Consider the following 27,696-nt stretch of genomic DNA (forward strand, 5'->3'; position numbering starts at 1 on the left):
GCCGCCTCGGCCCCGCTCCCCGATTGGCGCGCGGACGGCTCCAACAGCCTCGAGGAGGGCGGCGGGGCCGGGCCGTGAGGGAGGGACTAGAACTTTCCGCGGCCGCGGGCGGACTCTCGCCTCAGCCCGGAGCTGCCAGTGCCTGCGACCTGCGCCCTCAGGCAGCAGGGAGACAGCCGACATGACCCACTTCAACAAGGGGCCCTCCTACGGACTCTCCGCCGAGGTCAAGAACAAGGTACGGGAGGCAGCGGCGGCAGCACGAAGCTCGACCGGGCTTTGTCTGCACCGGGCTGGCGGGGGCGGGACGAGATGCGACGTCGGGCTTCGCTGCCTCCAGCTCCCGACGGGGATCCCCGCCCGGGTGCGGCGCGGGAAAGGTGCGCGGGATAGCGCTCTGCTCCTGGCGCTGCTCGGGAAACTTGCAGCCGCGCCGGGAGCCGGAAAGGTGTCTGTCAGCACTGGGCCGACCCCTGGGCGGCGATGCTGCAGTTCGCGGCGCGTCCCGTGCTGGCAGCCCTGGTACGGGACGTCCCGCTCGCCTCCGCGGGCGCTGTCCGCGCTTCTCTCGCCGGGAGCGGGCGCGGAGCCGTGGGCGGTGCCCGAGGTGCCGGGGCAGGGCGCTACCGGCACCGAGCGGAGGGGAGCGGCTCGGACGCGGCGCGGCCCGGCCCCCCGCGCGGCGCATTCCAGCCGCATGATCTCATGGGCACGGACGGGCCGCGGCCAATCGGCGCGGGCCCCGCAGCGGCCGCGCATTGTGTGCGCGGCGCGGCCCTGCCCCGCCCCTGCCGGCCCGGCGGGGCACACAAAGGCGCCGTGCCGCGGGGGGAGCGCGCGCTGGCGGGGCCTACCGCCGCTTCGCGCCCTGCCGGGAGCGCCGCCCTTCGGGACGGCCCCCAGCGGTGGCTGTCGTGATAGGGGCTTGTCACAGCGCCCGGGGCTTCGGTGCGCGGCGGCAGCCCAGGCTCTGCCGCCGGAGAGCTGTGCACCTTTTGTGGTTTGTCTTGCTGAGCCGCTCTGGCCGGACTCCCGCGTTCTTCGCGTTCTGTGGAACAAAAGCTGCCTGTCTTCGCGTCCTGTTGCACAGGCTTGCAGGGAACAGTTGCCCGTAAGAGGAAAAACCTTTGCAATAAAACCTCTACCGGTAAACAGCTAGGGATAAATGGTTGCTCTGTGTCTTTATTCGCAGGCTTAAGTTCAAACGCGGTGTTTGGTAACTGGTTGTTTCACCCGCATGGCTGGCGTCAGGCTTCAGCACACCCACAGGTCCTGTTCTACTTGTGGTTGACTAGAAGGGGAAGGAGGGAGTGAAGTAGTTTAAGCATTGTAATTTATGCAGAAAGTCTTAATACGTTGGAAACTTCACAAAATATACTTCCTCCCCTCCCCCCCCCCCCCCCCCCAGTTTGGTTTTCTTAGGATGGTTGTAGGTTTCTGCCATGAAGTTTGAGTGCATCCTGTAACCAAACGTGTTCCGGACTAATGGCTTCCAATGGCTAAACTTAATGATTGGTTAAACAAAAGGCAACAAAACATGTGTTGTGCGTTACTGCATGTCAATCAGGAAGAAAATTAGCCATATTCTACTTTCAGGTTATTGACAGAATCACCCAGGCTTGACAGGGATTTCTCCATGGAGATGAGAAGAAATTAGTCTTTCTTTCAGTATCTGTCATCAGTCTCCTTAGGGCCTTTTGAGAGGAACTGTTCCAAGCCCCTGTCTTAACAGAAGGTTTGAAACTGGTGTGCTTCACACCCTTTTTGGTGAAGGGCTTTCTACTTTACCTTGCTGTTATTTTGCTCACTTTTTCTACCTTTCCCCCCCCCCGAGTGCAAATAGATGTGCAGGCTTCTGCTGCAGTCCTTGGAAATGTCCATGTGGCAGTGTCACGACAATAATATTCCAGTGTGGCAGGGACAGATGAATTAATCTCCTTTAAAACCAAAACCCCAAGCAAACAAAAAACCCCAACCCACCCAACAACAAAAAATCCAGCAAAAGGTGAAGCAGCTTTGAACTTTGGAGAACATTGCATCTGCTGTAAGATCAAACTCCAAACCATGTGCGCTACAGGCAGGTAGAATGTGTAGCTCTGCTTCTCTGGGTCTGTAAAGATCAGAGTTGTCTTTTTCCAGATTCTTCTGTCTCCAAATACTTGGAAAAAAAATCTGGTTTGCAGGACTATTTTTTTTTTTGGTAGTGATCTTTAATGGTGGTTTCTGAAGCCCTGACCTTTGTGCAGACTGTGGTGTTACTATCTTCCTGCTTGCATGATGGCGAATGTTAGATAACCCTCGTTTGGAATTTTCAGTGGTGAGCCCCAAGCAAGCGTCTTCCTGCACAAAACGTGTGTGGATGGCTGTGCAGCCTGAGAACCCAGCTGGGCTGGACAGGAGAGTGTCCAGGTTTTGGTTTTCACTCTTGATTTTTCTCATTTGGCATTATTTTACTGTCAGCTTTTGTTTACAAGGGTGTTTGAATAGATGAGCGTAGCACCTCCTGAGGCTTTTTGTGGATTCTGTTTAATTAATTGATGATCAGATTCTGTCTCCAAGTTTAAATCTCTGTGTAGTTACATGTTAAGGGATTTTTTTTTTTCCCTTGTTCCCATCCTTTAGATCCTCCACCCTTCTCATGATTTACTCCTTATCTTACACCGAGGTGTCTGGTCTCTGTTATGGATCCATCTTCCTCTTTCCTGTAAGGAATGGATGGAGTTTGGGCACTAGTTTTCAGCTGTAAGGAAACTTGTCTGCATGAGAAATGTGTAGGTAGTCAACCCAATACTCATTTGAAGCTGATCCCCCTTTCGCTTGACATATTTGCTCCGAAACAAATACTCTGTGAGAAGCCCTTTGAGCTGAATGCAGTAGGAGAGTTTCTGCAGTACGTGAGGTTCACTTGAGGTGGTGATGCAATGAGATGAAGCTACAAGCTGATGTTATGTTTGTCCCTAATTTACAACTGAGGTAGATAGGGAATTAGCAGAAACTTTTGCTCCATTTTCTCGTTGCACAAGGTGCAGAGCAAACAGGAATTCCAGGCAGGAGGAGAGGCTCCAGTTCTTTCAGCTGCTTCCTAGTGACTCCACCCTTCCCATGGAAATGGTATTTGTATTGGGCAGGCAATTTATCTTCTCCCTCTTCTTACCTTTGATACACTGCCAGTTTCACCTCCATGTGAGAGGGAGGACAGACAGAAATATGGTCTGTGTGGGTAGTTAAACTTTGCATAGCGTTTGGCTGTCTCCATTCTAGTCTCTCCCCTTCCTTCCAGGCCATCCCTCTGCCAGGAGGCAGTCACTGGTCAGTACCATTCTCAAAACTTTGTAAAGATACCAGAGTGACTGAGGTGACTTAGTCTGTCCTTGCAGCTGCCCCCCTGAAAGGTCAAGCACTAATGTCAGGGAAAAGGAAGGGAAACAAACTTTCCCAAGTGGAGGCTGTCAGACAAACGGAACTTGCAGATTAGGAGCCGCTTTGTTTACAAGTGTGCAGGAGGGCAGTCATGCTGCCTGCTTTCCTTCTTGAGGGCAAATCCAGATTAATAAAGAATTGAAGTCTGTAGTGAATAATGCAGACTACTTCTAGATATGATTATCGTGTCCCTCCCAAACTGCTGAGGAGAGAATTTTTGTACTGTATTTCACTTGTCACAGGCCGAATGCACTGATTTAATTACTTTGTCCACAAAACTGGGAACCAGAGGTGAATCATTAACTCTCAGGTATTGTAACTTGTAATTCAATGATCAAGATGCGGGTGAGTGTAGTTTCTTTCTTCTCCTTTCAGTAATACCATTTGCCTTCTTAAAATTTAACTGTTCCTACTTGTTGTGGCCTTCCATACTTTTTGGAAACTGTTTTTACTTTAGCAAACCTTCAGTTTTGCTCACTGCATTTTGTGAACCTTGAGTTAAGAACATTTGCTGCTGCTAAAGTGTATTTCTATTAATGCTGTCTGGAATTATGCAATAAAACTGAAATTATACTGGATAAAGGCAATGACAACTTCATCTTTGAGAGCACAGGTGGATATCTTGTGTGATGACTGACAGTACAGGATCTCAGTATTCCCATTCTCTTCTACCTGGATATCTCTGTAGCATTTAAAGAAGCAGAGTCATAGAATCATTGGGGTGGAAAAAGGTCCTCTATGATCATCAAATCCAACTGTCAATGCAGCACCACCATGCCCACTAAACCATGTCCCAAAGTGCCATGTCTACACATTCTTTGAATACCTCTGGGGATGGTGACTCCTCTTCCCTGGGCAGCCTGTTGCAATGCCTGCAAACTCTTTCAGTAAATAATTTTATCCTAATATTCAATCTAAACCTCCCCTGCTGCAACTTGAGGCCATTTCCTCTTGTCTTATCACCAGTTAGCTGGGAGAAGAGACCAGCACCCACCTCACTGCAACACCTTTTCAGGTAGCTGTAGAGAACATCGAACTCTCCCCTCAGCCTCCTTTTAGACTACCCAACCCCAGTTCCCTCATTTGCTCCTCACAAGACCTGTTCTGCAGCTTCATTGCCCTTCTTTGGATGTGCTCCAGCAACTCGGTGTTCTTCTTGTAGTGAAAACAATCCCTTTAAGTAATCTCTACCTGAAGCAGTATCCGGAATTGCATACCCAAGTTGTAAATAAATGTGTTTCAAATAAAACCGCCCTGTGCCACCTTTTCCGTGATGGGAACTTTCAGCCAGTTATATGGGGAATGAATTAAAAATCCAGGGTGTTGGTGTTTGTGGGAATACTGGAGCAGCAGCATATGCACTGAGATTTTACAAAGGCAGTTTGGGAGGAAGCAGCAGAAGAGTTTTACAAAATCAGTCACTGAAGTTAGGCTTGTTCCAGTTAACTCGTGGCTTCTGATCATAGCTCTTGAAGTGAACATTTACTATCTAAATACCTCTATCAGTAGGCATAGCATTAAAAGTTTTCTCTCTTGTCAAATTGCTGTGCTTTTTTCCAAAAGCTGTGGTATTTTTTTTTCATCTGGATCCAGGCTTTAGTAACAAACAAGGTGATCGCACCTTGAGTCCTGTGTCCAATTCTGGGCCCCTCAGTTTAAGAAGGACATCGAAACACTTGAACATGTCCAGAGAAGGGCAACAAGGCTGGAGAGAGGCCTCGAGCACAAGCCCTATGAGGAGAGGCTGAGGGAGCTGGGGTTGTTTAGCCTGGAGAAGAGGAGGCTCAGGGGTGACCTCATTGCCCTCTACAACTATCTGAAAGGTGGTTGTAGCTGGGAAGGGGTTGGTCTCTTCTCCCAGGCAACCAGCACCAGAACAAGAGGACACAGTTTCAAGCTGCGCCAGGGGAGGTTTAGACTCGAGGTGAGGAGAAAGTTCTTCACCAGGCGAGTCGTTCGTCATTGGAATGTGCTGCCCAGGGAGGTGGTGGAGTCCCCATCCCTGGAGGTGTTCGAGAGGAGATTGGATGTGGCACTTGGTGCCATGGTCTAGTCATGAGGTCTGTGTTGATAGGTTGGACTTGATGATCTTTGAGGTCTCTTCCAACCTTAGTTATACTGTGATGCTGTGAAACTAGCAGTTCAAATTAACAACTTCATAACTTGTCTTTCATATTTATTGTGTTCCAGAAATCATTCTGGGTGCTAATCTTCAAGCATTCTATTTCTTTTTCCACAGCCATTCCCGGGGCTCCTTTATAACTCTAATATGCAAAGATGAATTAAGTGCTGAGTGAAAACTTTTGTTACAGGTTTAGTTACAACATCTGTCAACTAGCTGCACAGAATGCATTCAGTCTAAGAGAATGGTTCTTAATGGTACAGTCGCAGAATCACCAAGGTTGGAAGAGACCTCAAAGACCATCAAGTCCAACCTGTCACTACAGACCTCATGACTAGACCATGGCATCAAGTGCCACTTCCAGTCCCCTCTTGAAACACCTCCAGGGATGGTGACTCCACCACCTCCCTGTGCAGCCCATTCCAACGGCTAATGACTCTCAGTGAAGAACTTTCTCCTCACCTCCAGCCTAAACTTCCCCTGGCACAGCTTGAGACTGTGTCATCTTGTTCTGGTGCTTGTTGCTAGAGAGAAGAGACTAACTCCCTCCTGGCTACAACCTCCCTTCAGGTAGTTGTAGACAGCAGAACTTTCCACAAAGCATAAAGATGACAGTGGAACAACTCCAGCTGAAGGTACAGTCAGTGTTTGGCACAGTTTCACTTCTGGCATGTTTCACTTTAAACAGATTTGTGATAAAGGCAATGAAAACTTACATTTTCTCAGTCATAAACCAGAATATATTCTCTAATGTATCAGTGACCAAACGATGAGAATTCTACCAACTTGTTTACAGTATCCCTGCTGGTTAGTTTTTTTGATACTCAGTTTTCCACTGGCCCTGTTACCTCTCGGTTGTGTTCAACATCTCCTAGAAAATGGTGCTGCTGCCTGCCTCCCTCTCCTTCCAAATCACGTGCTGGCCATTCACTGTGCTCTTAGTCTTCTCACAAAGTATTTGCCACCTCAGCTGCTGAAATGGGAGTTTACTGGAGATTTTGCTGGAGATTTTGCACAGGACTTTTTTCTTAAAGAGCCTTAGTCAAGCAGTAGCTTTATTAAGCTGCTGTAATGTAGTAATTTGTATTCTTCTGGTGTAACACCCTGTGTGTAACCCTGAGTTAACACCCTCTTAGCTCAATAGCCCTAATCATAGTATCATTCAGGGTTGGAAGGGACCACATCAATAGCTACATGGTTGGGTTTTGGGGTTGTTTTTTGTTCTTTAAGGGAGGAAGCTACTCCTGTAGAATTGTAACTGCAGTGCCTTTATTAATTTTCAGCCTTTACTGTCCACTCTCTCTATCTCAATGCATGTAATCCACTTTCATCTTCCACTGTTACTGTCTCAGAACAGGTCTGCTCGCTTAGCATGTTTCAAGTACAGGTTTCCAGTTCTATGGTTACTTCAATAGAACTATTTAACACTACAGCAATAATAAGTAGTACTCCTACCAAGTATAAAGTGGTGGTGGTGAAAGCTAGGTGGCATTGAGTTGACAGTTCATACCTGTGTTGTATCTTCTTTTCATGTTAAGCAGAAGCAAGTCATTTGCCATGGAAACAGTTCCCTTGACAGCAACTTGGATGGTAGTGCGTCTGTCAGCTGCTTAAAGCCTCCTGTGTTTGTCAGCCAACACTACCTGTTCTGCAGGCTTACCCAAACCCATGAACAAGGAGTCAGACTCTGAAGCCCTTAGACAACCCCTCTGAGTAGACATACCCTATATCCAGTTTCACCCCTGAGTAGGTGAGCTGAAACGAACCTGTGAAAGCAGCTACTCAAGTGACATCTGGCAGTTGCTGCTGGAAACACAGGAAGCTAACTTTTTTTCCCCTCAATGGTTTAAATCCCTTGTAAACCTTCACATGCCATTGCCAAGCTGACAGTTATCTTTTGGAATCCTGCTGAGTCTCCAAACTTGGTCACTTGAAATGGTGCACACCCATGCTTGAACTGTGAGAAGTGTGCCCCAGCCCTGTGTTAAGCCTTCTGTAAGGGAGGCAACTTCCAATCCCATCTCTTGGCTTACACCTTTTTTTTTTCCTAAGAGGGAAGTGGCATGGTGTAGCCAGAATTGGCTCCTGCCTCCTCAAAATGAAAGCAGAGGTGGAGCACCAGGCTGTTGCGTGTGTGCATGAGGACAGCAGAGATGAGAACTCTGCTGTTGCTGCCAGCAAGGCACGGTGCCTGTGTAAATGAAGGGTGAGGATGCTTCCTGTAAACTTGAATATTTAACCTTGGGAAGCACAGGGGCTCTGCACTTCCACATACAAAGCACTTTTGATGAATTTAAACCACTTTTGGTGGTTTTGGGCAGATTAGTAAACTTTTAGTGAAACTTGTGCTGGCGATGGGAAAACTTAAAACTTGCTGAGGTTAACGTTTAAGGGCGTGCATCAGGTACCGAGTCTTGCATCCCTTTACGTGCAAGCTCACAGTACAGCTGTGGCCAGAACACCTCTGAAGAAAGCAAAGAGGAGTTTGGCAGAGTCAGGACAATTACATGGGATTGCAGTCTCAGAAAATAAAAAGCTGACTTTGCATTGCAGTAATGTTTGCTGGTTTGAAGTGGACAGATGAATGTGCACATAGTAATGTGTCAGCTCAGAGTTAGCTTGAAGCTCAGAAAAATGCCTGTCACAGTCCTGTTACTGAGTCAGTACCTGTACAAGACAGGGTGGTGCATGCATTGCTTTGGGATAATGGCATGTCAGTGACTTTAGTAGGTTTTTTTCCTCTTCTTGGGTGTCCATTTTTATAAGAACATTAATGCAGAGGCTTTTTCTTGCCTTCAAATGGTGTATGATTTGCTGTGGAGGATAAAGGCTTGAAGGTTTTTTGTACTCAGAATGGTTAGCTGCTGTAGCCATGTAACACTGTATACGCTGTGCATCTGACACATCCTTTTAAGGCAAACTTTGTAGAGATTCCCATCCCCTGTGGAACTGTACAGGAAAGGCCTTCAGTAAAAATGGGCTTGGGGCCCGGACATGTAGGGCGATTTGAAACAGATTTTTTCAAAGTGAGATCATGTGAAAATCCTTTTTTTTTTTCTTCAAGAAGGACTCTTTTGCTTAAAAATGCTTTTTGTAAGTATCTGATTCTGAGCAGTTGCTAACTTGTGTAGCTATATTCAGCAGCAGACTGCTTTCTTGGGGGTAAATATTTTTGGTTTTGCAGTAATGCCTCAGAGTTAACTTCTGTTGTTGTTTCTCTTTAGTGGGATTGAAGTACAATGTTTATCCCAAAACCAGTTTTAACTTTCTTCAGGTGGGTGGCTCTGTGTTTAGGTGTGGGATTTTTGTGTTTGCTTGGGTTTATTTTTGTTTGGTTGGTTGCTTTTGTGTGTGTGTGTGGGGGTGTTTTTGTTTGGTTGGGGTTTTTTCCCTTTAAAAAACTCCTAAAGAATAAATGTTTTCCCCCTCCTTTTTGAAGTAGTGCAGAGTTTAGTAGACATTAGGAAGGAAGACAAGGAAACTTCTTGCTGCTTTTATATAAACCCATCTCTTATCTGAAGCAGATACAGTTCTGGGTGTATAAATGACAAAAGCCTTCAAGGTGTTAGTCCCCTCAGAGGAACTGGCGGTAAGAGAAGCTCATTAGGCATGAAGTGCTGCAGTTCCACCTGCAGTCTAGTGCCCTGTTTGGACTCTCAACAAACTGCCTTAGTCCCAGAGTGCTTTGAGCCTTGGTAACTTGCTCTGGTCACTAATTCTTGCTCCTTCCTGGGAAGTGCTCTCAAGCCACTCAGTGTGTCAGTGCTGGAGAGGCCGAGGGAACCTGCATTGTGAGTAGCATTTTGCAAAGCTTGCCTCGAGACTCCCGTTTTCTTTACCTTTTTGGAGAGCTCTGAGTTACTCTTTAGCCAACACAGTTCCTCTGGCTTTGGAAAGTGAAGAAGGTTCAAAGAGGAGAAGAAGGGTGAGAGAGTCTCAGTCTAAAATAATCAGATTTTGCCATCCTGTTTGGCAGGTGAAGGAATGCCCATCAGTTGCCTCTTGGGAGAGGGCTGCAGGGGCACAGACCATTAACTTGTAATGTGGTGTGCTTTAGAAGCTGTTCTACTGGGGAGCAGAACTGAAGTGAAAACAGCAATGGTTTCAGATAAGAGGTATTATATATAACACTAATATACATATATATATATAATGTATACTATACTAGTACCTCATAGTAATATAATATTGCTGGAACTATCTTCATTTAAACCATTCAGTAACACCGAGACTAAGTATACATTGCTAAGGGGCTGGATGGCACTGATCATAATGTATGGTGGCAGGAGGTGCTACAGTTCCAAGCAGAAGCTGATAGCTACAGAGAGTTGCCAGAAAGCTGTGACTGTGAAGAAATAATAATAAGAAATGTGAGAAAAGCTGTGAGGACAGATCTGTGTGGGTGACAGCAGTGCAATGGCACAGCTGCAGAGGAGATGGGAACTGGGGCTGAGTCCAAGGGCAGGTGCACATCTGAGTTGTTGGAGTGCTCTGGGGGCAAAGCTGGTAGTCTTTGCTTCTTGAGTAGTTTGCAGGCTGTCACAAAACCATGGGAGTAGAATGCTTAGTTCTTCCAGCCCGCCGATCTGGCGGCAAACACCATGTATGACTGCAGGCACCTTACTGTTCAAATGACTTGGAAACTTTGAGGTACAACTTGTTCTTACTTCAGAACCGGTGCCTATGGGAAGAGGGCCAGGAATTTTGGATTAATGCTCATCCCTCCTCCTTTTAAAGGTGGTAGCCTACATCTTGATTTGGAGAGGGAGCAGTGAGACATTGGCACGTTGTCAGTTACACTACATGTGGAAAGTACTGTTGAATGTTAAGCAAAATGGATACAGCTGTGAAGTTCATGTATGAAGTAGTACAGTAAGATGCATCTTCCAACATGAGTGCTTCCCCTTGCTTCCACCTGGATTTTTACCCTCCCTTTACCTTTGGGTTTCTCATGCACAAATTTGCTTCCTGACATTTGCAAGCAGTCCTGGTCAACACAGATGAAATTAACAGGGAGTTTTAATTTCTCTGTGTGATGAAAGGTCATGGAGTTGGTAGCTCGAATGGTGAGAGGCTCCCCTTGATGAAAAGCTTGGTACTCTCTCACTCTTTCTCATTATGCTTTTAATTTAGTCTGTGACTAACCAACCATTCTGCTGGCAGGCTAAAACTGTTCTGCAGACAAATACTGATTTATGTCCTTGCTGCTCTTCCTCACCTCTGAAGCTTAGATATATTATCTGTTTACACTACAGAATTTTAACCAGAAAGGTTTAACTCAGTTGTATAATTAGAAGAAGAAATCTAGAAAAGCTTTCTGCTTGCTTATGAGAAGAATGTTTACTTACAGGCCACACCTTGAGTCCTGTGTCCAGTTCTGGGCCTCTCAGTTTAGGGAAGACGTTGAGTTGCTGGAACGTGTCCAGAGAAGGGCAACAAAGCTGGGGAGGGGTTTGGAGCACAGCCCTGTGAGGAGAGGCTGAGGGAGCTGGGGTTGCTTAGCCTGGAGAAGAGGAGGCTCAGGGGAGACCTTCTTGCCCTCTACAACTACCTGAAGGGAGCTTGTAGCCAGGTGGGGGTTGGTCTCTTCTCCCAGGCAGCCAGCACCAGAACAAGAGGACACAGTCTCAAGCTGCACCAGGGGAGGTTTAGGCTGGGTGTTAGGAAGAAGTTCTTCATAGAGAGAGTAATTGCCCATTGGAATGTGCTGCCCAGGGAGGTGGTGAAGTTATCATCACTGGAGGTGTTAAGGAAGAGACTTGATGGGGTGCTTGGTGCCATGGTTTAGTTGATTAGATAGTGCTGGATGATGGGTTGGACTTGATGATTCATAAGGTCTCTTCCAACCTGGTTAAGCCTGGCCTATCCCCGCCTAGCCTGTCCTTGCCTAGCCTATCCTCTTCTCCTGTGCCCTTTTCTTGGTCACTCACATAAACCAGTAAGCTCATGCCACTTGTTTGTAGTGGACATTGTGCTAAGTGGTGCGGGTGTGTGACTCAGAAGAGCATGTGGGGAACGGAACAGGGCAGCTCAGCTACTGGCTGCAGGTCTGGAGAAAAAATGTAGGACGAGCCATATTGTCTGCCTCACTCCCACTGCTTCAGAAGGGCTTCAGAAATCTTCTGCTGTGGTACCAGGAGGTAATTATGCTTTCATCTTTCCCCACACACTAGTGCCAAGTCAATGATAAAGAAATATCAACATTGGTGGCTTTGGTCTCCCAAGAGGCACTGTTGATTTCAGTCCAAAGGATATATGTAGTCACCACTGAAACTGTAGAAGTGTTCCACTCCTAGTTCCAAATCAGCAAAAACTGCAAGGTTGATAGAGGGATAAACTGCTGCTTAAAACTTCTACAACTTTTGGTCTTAAGAGCTGTGGTTTTCCCTTAGTTATCTGTTTGCTTTTAGTAGATATGACATAAATGTGTAGAAGTAAAATGAATACTAACCCCCCCCTGGCTAGGCATGGATTAAATTCAGTATGAAATCAGTGTGACCCATACTTAATATACATCCAGTAAGTTCTTTCTACTTGATTTCCTCCACCCCCCAACTGACCAAAAAGTTAGTAATTTGTGTAACTTTAAGCAAGGATGTGGGCCACACTAAATTTCTCCCTATAAAGAATATTAGCATCTTAAACTGAGGGCTTTGTTTGTTCTTTCTGTTCACTTAGAAGGAGTGTATGTGTGATCTCTTCAGGTACTGGGTTAAAGTCCTGGCTGTTTCTTTTGCTGTAGATTACCCTGTGCTTTATTGACCTTGGAACACAGCCTGCTTTGCTGCACTTTCATAGGTGTGTAAATCATAGAATCACTCGGGGTTGGAAGGGACCACAAGGATCATCCAGTTCCAGCCCCCCTGCCATGGGCAGGGACACCCCACACTAGATCAGGCTGGCCAGAGCCTCATCCAGCCTGGCCTTAAACACCTCCAGGGACAGGGCCTCAACCACCTCCCTGGACAACCCATTCCAGGGCTTCACCACTCTCATGGGGAAGAACTTCCTCCTCATGTCCAGCCTGAATGTCCCCACCTCCAGCTTCATTCCATTCCCCCTAGTCCTATCACTACCTGAGATCCTGAGCAGTCCCTCCCCAGCCTTCCTGTAGGCCCCCTTCAGATACTGGAAGGCCACAATTAGGTCACCTCGGCACCTTCTCCTCTCCAGACTGAACAGCCCCAACTCCTTCAGTCTGTCCTCATAGGAGAGGTGCTCCAGCCCTCTGATCATCCTCGTGGCCCTTCTCTGGACACCTTCCAGCACCTCCAGATCCTTCTTGCAATAGGGGCTCCAGAACTGGATGCAGTATTCCAGGTGGGATCTCACCAGAGCTGAGCAGAGGGGGAGAATCACCTCCCTTGACCTGCTGGCCACACTTCTCTTGCCGCAGCCCAGGATCTGAGTTATTGAGGCTGGAAAAGACCTCTGAGATCATCAAGTCCAGCCTATGACCAACCACCACAACATCAGCTAAACCATGCCACCAAGTGCCACATCCAGTCTCTTCTTAAAGACCTCCAGTGACAGCGACTCCACCGCCTCCTTAGGCACCCATTCCAGTGCCACCCAGAAGGTACATCTTACAGGATCAGGTCTTTCAAGAAGTCCCACAGCACACAGAGCCTGCCCTGCTTAGCCCAAGGCTGCACCCTCAACCTGTTAACTGCAAAGAGCTCTCATGACAGTCCTTGGGAAGCTGGAGAAGTAATAAACCAAACTCCACTTCTACACAAGGATGCCAAGAAAGAGAGGCTGGGACCTGCCCCCTTCAGGTACCCATAAAGCAGCCTAAAATCAGCCTTCCAGCTGGGTGCTGGGACTGGGATCCTTGGGCTGGAAGAGACCTTAGAGATCATCTAATCCAACCTCCCTGCCATGGGCAGGGATGCCTCTCAACTAGACCTTAGATCTTAGGGCTTGTTGAGACAGTTCCTGTGATGGGGTTGCTCACTCACTTTGGCAGGCAGATGCTTTATTGTTAACATTTTAGACCAGAGAGCAGAGTCTTCAAGTGCTTACTGGTACTTCAGTGTGCTGCACGTTACACAGTGGACCCCTAAAGCTTGAGTCCACAGAACTCAGCAGTCTGAGCTGTTGTGACAAAACAGTAACTCTGAAAGGTTGATCTTCTGTACCCAAGTTGTGTGTTTGTTAGCCCCAGTGACTTACACTCACTGCTCGAACTCTTGAGACGCTGTTACAGTCTTTTTCCAGAGCAGCAGCAGTATAGACAGCTGAACTCTTAAACCAGAGATCTGGCATCTGTGTAGCCCTTGATGTGCAGTGTGTAATTTGGAAAAGATTAGTATGAAAGGACAACTGAAAGCCCATATGATATCACTTATGGTCTGAAATACTGGTTAACATCAGCACTCGAGCGTCACATGCTGCAGGCACATCGAGTAGCTGGAGGGGACACAACCAAAGAGTTAGAATTGGCTGAGAGAACTTAATTTGTTTCCAGGAATCCACACACTTGATAAAGCCAGTGATGATTACTGTTCCTGTGCTACAGATGGAGGGAGGGCTTTTACACTGAATTAGAATGAACTCGGTTGCAGGAGACCTTTTGAGATCGAGTCCAATCTATCATCCAACAGCATCTAACCAACTAAACCATGGCACCAAACACCCCATCCAGTCTCTTCCTAAACACTTCCAGTGATGGTGACTCCACCATCTCCCTGGGCAGCCTGTTCTAATGGCCAATCACTCTCTCTATGAAGAACTTCTTCCTAACATCCAGCCTAAACCTCCCCTGGCACAGCTTGAGACTGTGTCCTCTTGTTCTGGTGCTGGTTGCTAGAGAGAAGAGACCAACCCCCACCTGGCTACAGCCTCCCTTCAGGTAGTTGTAGAGGGCAAGAAGGTCTCCCCTGAGCCTCCTCTTCTCCAGGCTAAGCAACCCCAGCTCCCTCAGCCTCTCCTCACAGGGCTGTGCTCCAAACCCCTCCCCAGCTTTGTTGCCCTTCTCTGGACTGTAGGAGGTCCCAAACAGGAAAGTCCCACATGAACAGAACAGGATGCAAGAACTGGCTGTGAAATTGCCTGAGGATTCAAGTTCATCCCAAGGATTTTATCCTGAGGCTTGCACTGGCACGAATGTCTGTATCAGCTTGCAGCAGGCACGTGACACCTACTCTTTTGCTCCCACGACCTGAGACCACTGTAATTTTGACCACCTCTATAAATTTTAGTTTCCTTTTGAAGGTATTTCTGCCCACCACATCTGTACCTCTTGAAGCACCAGCAAAAAACCAGGGCTTACAACTTTGGATGTCTTGTCAGATCTGTCAGATCAAAGTCAGGAACAGTTGGCTTCCTGCTATCTGGTTTCATACTTCTATAAAGTCTTCCTGTCTGTTGCTCTTTATTTATTCATAACCCTGATGAAGCAAACTTGAAATAAAGCTGCTTAGCTACTGCCTTCATCTTCAGTAGGTGGTGTATGTCTTCCTGTGCTGTGGACTTGGGAGATTGAAGTACCTTCCATGAAAGTTCAGCAATCAGAAAGAGTCGACTGTTGGCATGTTGGTTGATAGCATCAGTGAGAAAACAGGACTATTTTTATTCACTTAGTATCATAGTATCAGTCAGGGTTGGAAGGGACCACAAGGATCAGCTAGTTCCAACCCCCCTGCCATGGGCAGGGACACCCCACACTAGATCAGCCTGGACAGAGCCTCATCCAGCCTGGGCTTAAACACCTCCAGGGACAGGGCCTCAACCACCTCCCTGCACAACCCATTCCAGGGCTTCACCACTCTCATGGGGAAGAACTTCCTCCTCACCTCCAGCCTTGAATCTCCCCACCTCCAGCTTAATTCCATTCCCCCAAGTCCTATCACTACCTGAGATCCTGAGCAGTCCCTCCCCAGCCTTCCTGTAGGCCCCCTTCAGATACTGGAAGGCCACAATGAGGTCACCTCAGAGCCTTCTCTTCTGCAGACTGAACAGCCCCAACTCCTTCAGTCTGTCCTCATAGGAGAGGTGCTCCAGCCCTCTGATCATCCTTGTGGCCCTTCTCTGGACACCTTCCAGCACCTCCACTTAGATCCAAGCTTGGAACACTGCATCCAGTTCTGGGCTCCCCAGTTGAAGCAGCACAGGGATCTGCTGGAGAGAGTCCAACAGAGCGCTATAAGGATGATGAAGGGACTGCAGCACTACCTGATGAGAAAAGGCTGAGTGCCCTGGGGCTGTTTAGTCTGGAGAGGAGAAGACTGAGAGGGGATCTGATCAATTTCTATCGATATCTGAGGGCTGGGAGTCAGGAAGACAGGGACAGCCTCTGCTCATTTGTGCCCTGGGATTGGACAAGGGGCAGTGGATGTCGACTACAGCACAGGAGGTTCCACTTCAACATGAGGAAGAACTTCTTCACTGTGAGAGTCCCAGAGCACTGGAGCAGGCTGCCCAGAGAGGTTGTGCAGTCCTCTTCTCTGGAGCCTTTCCAGCTCTGTCGGGATGTGTTCCTCTGAGACCTGTGCTAGATTCAGTGGCCCTGCCCTTGCAGGGAAATTGAACTGAAAGATCTCCAGAGGTCCTTTCCAACCCCTAACATCTTGTGAGCCTGTTGTCCTTCCAGCTTCCCTTTGAAGATAGTAATCAAAGGAAATCTGGAACAGCTGTGATAGCTGTGGGAAATACAAAGTGTTTGGTAGTAGTGTTACATATATTCTGCCTGTGCTCTCAGGAGTAAAAGAGCTAAGAACTCAGAGTAAGCACAGTGCCTTGTTCCTGGTAGCACCTGACCTGTCATGCTCCCTGTTGAACCCCCTTCTTGTCACTTGTTTAGAACCAAATTCTGAAGTTTCAGCTTACTGGTTGGGCTGGGTATAATTTTTTGCAGAAAATATCACCACTCTTCACTTTCTTTGTAATCTAGTTTCCCACTATTTCAAAAACCAGAACAAAAATGCTGCCACATTTAAGTCAAACTGCAGTGGAGACAGTTCCAAAACTGAGCAGACTTAAGAGTGATGCTTTCAGTGGCAACAGGACAAGGTTTCTTCTCACTGGAGCTGGCTTTGCCTTCTGTAGTGATACCCAATGGCAATTTAAAACCTCTTGAAAAACCTCAATATTTGAATACAAGATAAAGCACTCCAACAGCAAGGAAACATTTTTCAGGAGAAGTGATAAAATTCCATCTGATCACTCCTCAGCTCCCCCAGTAATAGGGGCAGGAGTTTAATATTCAGCTGAGTGGTAATCTCCCACATGAAGTGCACCTAGTGTTCAATGAAGACAATTTTGGCTGGTTTCCCCCTCCCTCCCCCCTTTATATGCTTGCCAAGAAGCAGTGAAATAGCCATGCTTGCAGGAGTCCTTAGACTTCTCATTCTTCCCTTCCCTTGGGAAGGGAGCATGATCTTTCAAATGTGTCTTGGTGGCATGACCATGGACTTTTGTAAAGTTATTCCCAGGGTTTAGATTAAATGAAGACAACTTCTGTTTTATTCCAGCCACTTGCAACTGCTGGATGAATGCACTAGGGCTTAGCAGTGTCTGAAACTGAAATGCAACCTGCCTGAATTTTCAGAAAGCATAATGGACATGAGCAGGCAGTGTGAGCTGGCAGCACAGAAGGCCAATGGCAGCCAGGGCTGCATCAAAAGCAGCGTGGCCACAGATGGAGAGAGAGGATCCTGCCCCTCTGCTCTGCTGAGACCTCACCTGGAGTGCTGCATCCAGCTCTGAAGCCCTCAATACAGGAAGGACATGGACCTGATGGAGAGGGTCCAGACAAGGCCCATGAAAATGATCAGGGGGTTGGAGCAGCTCTGCTAGGAGGACTGGCTGAGGGAGCTGGGAGTGTTCAGCCTGGAGAAGAGAAGGCTCTGAAGAGACCTAACAGTGGCCTGCCAGTACCTGAAGGGGGCTACAAGAAGGCTGGAAAGAGACTGTTTCCAAAGGCCTGCAGGGACAGGACCAGGGGCAATAGCTTCAAACTATAGCACAGCAGATTGAGATTGGATGTGAGGAGCAAGTTCTGCAGCATGAGGGTGGTGGAACACCGCAACAGGTTGCCCAAGGAGGTGGTTGTGGCCTCATGCCTGGAGCTATTGAAGGTGAGGCTGGACAGGGCTCTGGACAACCTGATCTCATTGGGGATGTCCCTGCCAACTGCAGAGGGGGTTGATGACCTTTGGAGGTCCCTTCCAACCCAGCCCATTCTGAGATTCTGTTACATTTCTGTGGAACTAAAGAAAGAGATGAGGTTGAACTCCTCTCTGTGCCCACAGGCACGCTGGTGTGGCCATTTTAACCTAGCATGGGCTATCAGCATCCAAAGATCAGCCCAAACTGTCTGCTGGCTGTTGACTGGAATATCAGAGCATAACCTGGTTTGGGCTTTCCTATGAATTCTTTTGCTTGTTTTGAACATGTCCACAGAAATATTGTGTGCTGTGTAATTTCAGGTTTTGTAGACAAGATCACTTGTGTGTGATCTCTGTGTTCTTTAATGTGTTTGAGTGTGAGGCTACTTTTCAGTCTCTTGGGGGCTGTCTTTCTCCTTTGCACAGATACTTGCACACAAAGCAACACTGACTGCTGCTCTCAGCTGACTTCTGCTCTCCTGTAAGTTTAAGCAAGCTACTTGAGTTCCTCCAGATGTTGCAGGGGAGACAAATGAAGGCTGTGATCACATAAGCCCTGTTCCACAGGAAATAAAAATAGCCATGAGAAATAGCTGGTAAGCTGATTACCAGGTTAGGAAGGAGAAAGAAGGTAACCAGCTTCCTCATACACCATTTTCAAGTTGCTAACCTTTCTGGTAACCCCTCAAAAACACGACTACCAACCTTCTGCTATTGCTGCCATCAATGTCAGTGAAAAAATGTGCTTGTGCTGCTTCTGGTCTTGAGCTTAAGGAAGGTGCAAGAGGCCAGTCTGTCTCTAAAGAGAGAAAATTGCAGAGCCTTCCTGTATGCAGCTGTGAACTGCAGTGAGTTTTCCCAGTCTGCTTCTCAGCTGTCTAGTATCCACATCTTCAAAGTCATGACACTTTCCTCACACTAGACACTATGACCTGAGTTTCCTTCTTCCTGACTCTATTAGGCCAGCATTGGTCTAAAAAGCTTTTTGGCCCTGAGGTGCTTGTCATCTCCTGCAGAATATTGCATAAGGTTTTACACCTTAACCAAGATCTTAATAAGCAAAGGGGTTAGTTCATTGTCCTTATCTGTAACTAAGGCACCATAGCACCACCATCACAAATAGTCTAAGGAAAATAACTATTACTCAGACCAGTTTCTGAAATAAAGCCAGAGATACAGGAATTTTCCATTCCCCCCCTAGCATTAAAAAAGAGCACAGCATAGTGTAATGTTTCATTGGTTCAGTTTGGAGTTGGGGATTACTAATGCTAGCCAAAATGTGGCCTTTGCCTCTGCCCAAGTACTGCAGATAGGTTGGCACTGGGATCTCCTGCAGTATAGATAGGTAATAGCTGCCCTTTCAGGGCTGAAGCCTAACACCATGCAAAACACACTGAATTCCTTTTAACCTGACGTGGATGGCTCTCTGTTGGTCTCTGGTCAAGAATCTGAAAGCAGCCCATGGAGCTGAGCTGACTTTCCATGAGGCAGAAATACTGCAAAGCACCTTCTGTACTGACCTGTCCAGTTTCTCAGGGCAGCTCCCTCCCCTCCCTCCCTGTCTTGCTCACTGACCCATGTGGGACACCTTCTGAAGGTTGGGAAGTGTTGCCAGCCTCCACAGTAGTGGCAGCTCTTCATTGCAGAGCAAGCAGCGATGCTTTCAGCGACACAGTGCCTTTGCTCCAGTCACCAGGACTGAGCAGCATTGCACAGTGCCAGGCTGAGGCTGAAGGGATTGTGGAGCATGAGTGTAAGCATTCCATTCGTATGGATTAATTTCTAGTGACTGAGGCACCAACTGGTGTGAGCATCTGGGAAAGGAGTTTAATTGAAGTCACCTTGCTAACAGCTCTGGGCACCTGATACTTTTAGCTTCACAGCCTGCTGCAGTTGTTTCCTTCTTGCAATTTAAGACATAAGATCAGAGTTTATTCCATCAACCTTCCATTGGGGCCAAAGAAAAGAAAACTAAGAGGTTTACAAAAGCTTAAGTTTAAAAAGTGATGTAGCAACAAGGACAAAGCCTCCTGGGTCACTTCCGTCAATAATAATCTACCTTATAAAAAAAAAGGCAAGGCCACCATAAGCTTTGGCTGAACAGCTGCAGCTCTGTTGTATGAAAGTTCACCTGTGGGAATGCACACCTGAGTAGCAGTGCCAAGGGCAGGGCAGAATTCTTGTGTTCATAAAACACTCTCTCACCTTTCCTGCTGAAGTGCAGCTTTGACAGAACATTTTGTCAGAGAAGTCCTCCTTCCTCTGCAGCTGTCAAAAGACTCTTCACAAGCTCCTGCAGTGCTTGCTGTGGGAAGAACTGAATACATCAAAGTGCTGGTTTACAAATGAATGTTTAGGAAAGCCAGAAACATTATAGCAAAAGGAGAGAAGACTTTCACCTCTACTCTGATAGTTAAAATCCAGCACAGAATGCAAATTTGCAGATGACACCAAGTTGGGAGCAGATGTTGGTCAGTTAGAGGGTGGAAGGGCTCTGCAGAGGGACCTCGACCGACTGGGCAGATGGGCAGAGGCCATCAGGATGGCATTCAACAAATCCAAGTGCCAGGTGCTGCACTTTGGCCACAGCAACCCCATGCAGAGGTACAGGCTGGGGTCAGAGTGGCTGAGAGCTGCCAAACAGAAAGGGACCTGGGAGTGCTGACTGACAGCAGCTGAACATGAGCTAGCAGTGTGCCCAGGTGGCCAAGAAGGCCAATGGCATCCTGGCCTGCATTAGGAATAGTGTGGCCAGCAGGAGCAGGGAGGTCATTGTGCCCCTGTACTCTGCACTGGTTAGGCCACACCTTGAGTCCTGTGTCCAGTTCTGGGCCCCTCAGTTTAAGAAGGACATTGAGAGACTTGAACGTGTCCAGAGAAGGGCAACAAGGCTGGGGAGGGGTCTGGAGCACAGCCCTGTGAGGAGAGGCTGAGGGAGCTGGGGTTGTTTAGCCTGGAGAAGAGGAGGCTCAGGGGAGACCTCATTGCTCTCTACAACTACCTGAAGGGTGATTGTAGCCAGGAGGGAGTTGGTCTCTTCTCCCAGGCAACCAGCACCAGAACAAGAGGACACAGTCTCAAGCTGTGCCAGGGGAGGTTTAGGCTGGAGGTGAGGAGAAAGTTCTTCATGGAGAGTCATTGGTCATTGGAATGTGCTGTCCAGGGAGGTGGTGGGGTCCCCATCCCTGGAGGTGTTCAAGAGGGGATTGGACGTGGCACTTGGTGCCATGGGTTAGTTAGTCATGAGGTGTTGGGTGACAGGTTGGACTGGATGATCTTTGAGGTCTCTTCCAGCCTTGGTGATACTGTGAATGAGTGGATAAATGCTATAACATACTCTTGGAACTGCTGTGGGGGAATGGTTGCAGTTGTGTCTGGTGAAGTAACTCTAGAACTGCTTGTGTTATAGATTGCCCTGAAATATGACCCTCAGATAGAAGAGGATCTGCGGAACTGGATAGAAGAGGTTACAGGGATGAGCATCGGTGCTAACTTCCAGCTGGGATTAAAGGATGGCATCATCTTATGCGAGTAAGCATTTATTAAGTAACCTTATTTTCATCAGCATTCCACTTCTGAGGGACTAAGGAGAGACTTTGTGAAGACTCCCCTTGACATACCTGAGCAGTAACTGGCAGTAGGGTGGGAGACAGCTGCTTTGAAAACTTCAATCTCCTTTCTGTGTCACATAACAATGAATCTCTCTCCTGCAATAAGCAAATGGCACGTAATTCTTCTGGTCTGTTGGGCTTGTTAGATCTGAGCTAGGCACTATGTATAAAACAAAACAGTTAACCCTTTTGATTAAACTAATGCACCTAATAAAGCATGAGTGAAACTATTGTATAATGCCTGCACAGATGGTATAAAGACAAGATTTATTGTTAAAGCATTTCCCTTTTTTTCACCTCCCCAGGCTTATAAATAAGCTGCATCCAGGATCAGTGAAGAAAATTAATCAATCAAAACTAAATTGGCACCAGGTAAAACAACCAAACCCCCCCCCCAAACTACTTCTCTAACCCCTCCAACCCCCCTTCCCCAACAGTTCTTTTGTTCTGTATTAACAAGTTTGCTGTGAATATGGTACACCTTAAATCTCACTAGCACCAGGTGTTGTATGTGATGCAAACACTACAGCTGAGGATCCTGCAAACAACAACAGCAGTCAACAGGAAGCAGCTGAAGCTGGGATGGGTTGTAAAGGGCAGTTGAGCATTTGTATGTAGTTTCATAGTTTCATAGTTTCATTCAGGGTTGGAAGGGACCACAAGGATCATCTAGTTCCAACCCCCCTGCCATGGGCAGGGACACCCCACACTAGATCAGGCTGGCCAGAGCCTCATCCAGCCTGGGCTTAAACACCCCCAGGGACAGGGCCCCAACCACCTCCCTGGACAACCCATTCCAGGGTTTCACCACTCTCATGGTGAAGAACCTCCTCCTCACATCCAGCCTGAATCTCCCCACCTCCAGCTTCATTCCATTCCCCCTAGTCCTGTCACTACCTGAGATCCTGAGAAGTCCCTCCCCAGCCTTCCTGTAGGCCCCCTTCAGATACTGGAAGGCGACAATTAGGTCACCTCGGAGCCTTCTCTTCTGCAGACTGAACAGCCCCAACTCCTTCAGTCTGTCCTCATAGGAGAGGTGCTCCAGCCCTCTGATCATCCTCATGGCCCTTCTCTGGACACCTTCCAGCACCTCCACATCCCTCTTGTAATAGGGGCTCCAGAACTGGACACAGTACTCCAGGTGGGGTCTCACCAGGGCTGAGTAGAGGGGGAGGATCACCTCCCTCGACCTGCTGGCCACACTTCTCCTGATGCAGCCCAGGATCTGATTGGCTTTGCGGGCTGCAAGTGCACACTGAGAGCTCATGTTGAGCTTTTTGTCCACCAGCACCCCCAAGTCTCTCTCTTCAGGGCTACTTTCCAGCCAGTCACTGCCCAGCCTGTATTTGTGCCTGGGATTGCCTTGACCCAGATGCAGGACCCTGCACTTGCTCTTATTGAACTTCATGAGGTTGGCCTGTGCCCACCTCTCCAGCCTGTCCAGGTCCCTCTGGATGGATCCCTTCCCTCCAGCGTGTCTGCTGCACCACACAGCTTGGTGTCATCAGCAAACTTGCTGAGGGTGCACTCAATGCCACTGTCCATGTCCCCCACAAAGATGTTGAACAAGACAGGTCCCAGGACTGATCCCTGAGGGACTCCGCTTGTCACTGGCCTCCACTGGGACATGGAGCCATTGACAGCCACTCTTTGAGTGCGGCCATCAAGCCAGTTCCTTATCCATCCAGTGGTCCACCCATCACACCCATGTGTCACCAGTTTGGAGACCAGGATGTGGTGCGGGACAGTGTCGAAGGCTTTAACTGTTAGAACTGCAGAGGGTCCACCCCTACAGCAAAGCCTTTCTCCAAGTTAAAGCAAGCTGTTAACTCTTTTATTAGATCAGCTGGAGTGTTCCATTCAGGCAGTGCTGCAAGGTGTTAGCTCAACAGCTTCTCTGTCCCAGGACATCGCTCTATGAAGTGCCCTCCTGAGAGGATGGGGAGGGAAGGGACCTAAAGAGACTCAGAAGAAATGGGTGTGTAACAGAAAGCAATAGAGTGCAGACTACAGCATGCTTTTTATTTCAGTCTGTTCAGGTCTGGTTTCTTAGGAGTGCTTTATTCTAGCATTTCCCCCACCAAGGGACTGTCAGGCATCAGGCATTGCCAGTTAGAGCTGACTGCCTTTTACTGTTGCTGGCTGTAGCTTAGCACTGCCACCTCATTCCCTTGGTTTCATTGTCATTGAACACCTCTAAATATGGTGGAGGATTTTTACTTAAAAAAGAAACTTGTAGTACCTCTTAAGGCTGCAGAAGGGAGGCTGATATTCAGCCCTTACTCCCTTTATGCCATGCTGCTTTCCAGTTTCTACAGCACACAGTGCTGGACACACTGGAATAAATCCCAGCATTTTTGTTGAATCTGTCTGGAGGTAAGCAAGATACCTTCCAACCCAGTCACCTGTTCTCAATATGCACAGAGTTGTGATTTTACTCAGTCACCAACTGCTGAGTTCAAATAGCATGTGCAATATGTCAAGTGTGCCAGTTGGAAGCAAGGTTTAGATTGGCATTTCTCTTGCAAGGGACACATTTGAGGCAGCTTTGTCATCAAAGCCCCCTCTAGCAAAGTCTGTGATACTCACTGATGGGAGGATGGCAGGCTAGAGAAATCCTTAGATTACTTTCTGAAGTCAGCATTAAAGGCTAAATCTCAGCCTTTCCACCAGTCACTTCACCATGCCAACTGTTAGGGCCAGTTGGCATAAGGCAGAGAGGTTGTGTAAAACAGGTGAAACAAACCAACAGCAGAAGGCTTTAAAATTAGTTCCTGAACTGAAACACTGAGTAGCAAACTCTTTGTTTGTTTGTGTGTTTTTTCACCTGTTTAGCTGGAGAACATTGGGAATTTTATCAAAGCCATCCAAGTCTATGGCATGAAGCCACATGATATCTTTGAGGCAAATGATCTTTTTGAAAATGGAAATATGACTCAAGTACAGACAACTCTAGTGGCACTGGCGGGTTTGGTAAGTACTTGTATCTCTGGCAGTGGCACAAATCCCCGTGCCAGCCCAGATAGATGCACCCTGCTGCTCGTGTAAACGTGGAAAATGGCACATGCTGCGAGCCTGGGACGCTGCAGAGGGCTGCGTCCTGCCACGTGCCTCCAGGGAAAGCATGGAGTTGGCTGCAGCTGGCCTTGCTCTGGGGCTCTCTGTGTATGCACAGAACCAGGGGGGCTCACAGGAGAACACTAATCCCTGCAGAGTATCCTTCTGACAAGATACCTGGGGAGCATTGGTGGGCCACCTTTACATGGCATAGGGGAGTGTCACCTTCTCTCACCCCTGGCAAAACTTGTAAGAGATAAACCTGCTTGTGGCATCAGTTGAGAGCCCAGGGCCAGGGCTGTAAAGGCAGTATTCCTGCAACAGAAAATACACTTTAAAACACTGAATGCTCTTATTTCCCCCTCTCCCTAAATAGGCAAAGACTAAAGGCTTTCACACTACGATTGATATTGGTGTCAAATACGCAGAGAAACAAGCACGGAGTTTTGATGCAGGGAAACTAAAAGCTGGCCAGAGTGTCATTGGGCTGCAGGTGAGTCTGACCTTAGCTTGCAGTTCATCTGTTACACTTGAGAACTTTCTTGTTTTGATAGCTGATAGTGGTGTTTGTGCAAAACAGCTGCAGAACTAAAATACAGCCTTACCATGCAAGGAGATGTGAGGCTTTAGTTTTTGTAAGCTGTTGGTAGGCTTGACAGGCTCAAGTGACCTCATGGAAGGTTTGTGTTTGCATTAGAATAGAATAAACCAGGTTGGAAGAGACTGTCAACATCATTGTGTCCAACCTATCATCCAACACCACCCAATCAACTAACCCATGGCACCAAGCACCCTATCAAGTCTCCTCCTGAACACCTCCAGGGATGGTGACTCCACCACCTCCTTGGGCAGCCCATTCCAATGGGCAATCACTCTCTCTGTGTAGAACTTCCTCCTAACCTCCAACCTAAACCTCCCCTGGCACAGCCTGAGACTGTGTCCTCTTGTTCTGGTCCTGGTTGCCTGGGAGAAGAGAGTTAAAGCTGCAGTAAGAGTGCTAAGGAGGAAGGGAACAGCTAAGATTGGCGGCAGCGTCTCCCTCCTCTAGAGCGGCTTTTAAGTAGCAGTCTTTGAGTAGCTAAAGCTCCTTATATGGTAGGAGCTTCTTTTTTTGCTCTCCACTTTCCTTAGTAGTTACATAAACCAAACCTGGCACAAAATCTTAGCATTCCTGTGGTGGAGGAGCTGTGGCAGTGTAACTGAATCATTGCTGTCCAAGGTAAAACCTACTGATTCCATGTGGATGCTTGCTTCTGTAGTAACTGCAGTGCAACTGGGCAGATGCCAGGCACTGAAGCGCCTTAGTGTGACAGTTGCCTTTATGAAGCTTCCCTGTGAAGCTGGGTGTGGAGAAGGGGAGATTTAACCACAGGCAGTGGTCAAGCTCCACGAGGAAAGCCTACACTCTGCATTTTCTGGCAGCTGTCACAGTTACTAACCCTATTTGTTTCCTCAGACTGTGCTTGCTGTACAAATGAAGGTAACTTTCTCTGTCCTCTTCCTTCCCTCAATAAAGATGGGCACCAACAAGTGTGCCAGTCAGGCAGGCATGACTGCTTATGGAACTAGAAGACACCTCTATGATCCAAAAATGCAAACTGATAAGCCATTTGACCAGACAACAATTAGCCTACAGATGGGCACTAACAAAGGAGCGAGTCAGGTAAGTGGCAGAGCAGATCCAGCAGATTCTGGCGGGGTTGGAGAGCCTGCAGGCTGTGTGCGGTGGCAGGGCGCAGGTCAGCTGCGCTTCTGTGCGGTGATCCAGCAACTTGAATCTCTTCTCACTAGCCAGTGTGGTTTGTGCTGAATGCCTTAAGGCCCAGCAGTGACCTGTGCTGCTGGAATTCTCAGCTGGCTGTGCTGTACCACAGCAAAGCAGTCACTGCGAATACTAACGAGACAGAGGCAAGAAAGAAATTGCTTCCTGGGCACTGCCTCAGTCTGAGCACTCGGTGTGCTCTTTCCAAAGAGGAAAGTAAACTGCAGCTCTCTCCACAAGGGTTTTCTTCTCAGACTGTTCACTGCTGGTGAACACCTGCTGCTGGTATGTGCTTTGTTATACTTTAATCCTGCTTTCTAGCACGCCCAGTCAGGTGTACCAGCTGTAGTCACACGAGCTCCCTGACCTTCTTACTGACCATCCCCAATCCTCTCTTGTCAGGCTGGGATGCTGGCTCCAGGTACCAGGAGAGACATCTACGACCAGAAGCACATCCTGCAGCCCGTCGATAACTCAACAATTTCCTTACAAATGGGTACCAACAAAGTAGCTTCCCAGAAGGGAATGAGTGTGTATGGGCTCGGCCGACAGGTCTACGACCCCAAGTACTGTGCTGCTCCCACGGAACCTGTCATTCACAACGGCAGCCAAGGGACGGGCACCAACGGCTCCGAGATCAGCGACAGCGACTACCAGGCAGAGTACCCTGATGACTACCACGGAGAGTACCAAGATGACTATCAAAGAGATTACCATGGGCAGTACAGTGACCAGGGCATTGATTATTAGCCTTGCACCAGCAGTTCAGTATTAGTCCATTATTTTATTCAGTAAGAACGAAACTAGCCTTGTGGAATCGTTCCCTCTCTTTCCTACACACTATACTTAATGTACCTAAAGAAATACTGCCTTACATACATTCCTTTCTCCTTTCTCTGCCCTTTCCCTCTCTAGTTGCCTTTAGTGCTGTAACAGTTGTAGTCTACAGCATAAACAATAACTGCATATGAAGTAAAAGGAATACTGTGAAAGGGGGAGTGCTCTTGTACAGCCAGGGTGTCTCATAAGGAGCTCTGCATTTTCACATCCCTGCTGAAGTGGGGATTCACAGACCGTGTTCAGCCTTCATTTTACACGCTTACAGCTTTGCTGTTTGCCAGACGAGACACAAGAGTTCCCGTCTCAAAGTTCCATGTGTCTTTGCCAATGAAGTCTCAGCCATCTCATAAGCTGATTTAACTACCATTCCCGTCTTTCTGAGGTGCTGTTTGCTCGTGGTAAGTCGTGCATTAGCCAGAGGTGTGCATTTGTGATGGTGTATTCATTCCATGACCAACACTGACCAAACTCATACACAGTTGTCTCGCTAAAAAGGGAGCTTGTACAAAGTCTTGAGCCAACAGGAAGTCCGTGATAGATGGTGCATTTGCCTTTTTCTTGTGCCATAATGTATCCATGTAGAAATGCTTTTTCTTCCTTGAACTGTATTTATTGCCACACTTCTCAAACTGATCCCAGTGTATTTTTATAAATAAATATTTTTTCTTAAAGGTATGTAGAAGATCCTGTCTGACTTCTTGTGCTAGCAGTACTGAGGGTGAGAGGCCATGAAAATTGCTCCCCTGCTGGCATCACCTTTGCCTGTGCTCAGGG

The 27,696-nt window shown here is 47.8% G+C and overlaps 1 protein-coding gene across 1 annotated transcript; it reads left to right on the forward strand.

Moving 5' to 3' along the window:
- The first annotated feature begins 57 nt into the window (after window positions 1–57).
- CNN3 (calponin 3) lies at window positions 58–27,597 on the forward strand. The gene is made up of 7 exons (XM_068166298.1): window positions 58–238; window positions 21,062–21,183; window positions 21,569–21,635; window positions 24,099–24,236; window positions 24,697–24,813; window positions 25,837–25,983; window positions 26,485–27,597. The coding sequence occupies exons 1-7, from the start codon at window positions 182–184 to the stop codon at window positions 26,830–26,832; spliced, it is 996 nt and encodes a 331-aa protein (XP_068022399.1). The 5' UTR covers window positions 58–181; the 3' UTR covers window positions 26,833–27,597.
- Window positions 27,598–27,696: the final 99 nt, after the last annotated feature.

The sequence above is a fragment of the Melanerpes formicivorus genome, unplaced genomic scaffold (genome assembly GCF_026170545.1).
Source record: "Melanerpes formicivorus ecotype bairdi unplaced genomic scaffold, bMelFor1.0.p_v2 SCAF_99, whole genome shotgun sequence".
Lineage (NCBI taxonomy): Eukaryota > Metazoa > Chordata > Aves > Piciformes > Picidae > Melanerpes > Melanerpes formicivorus.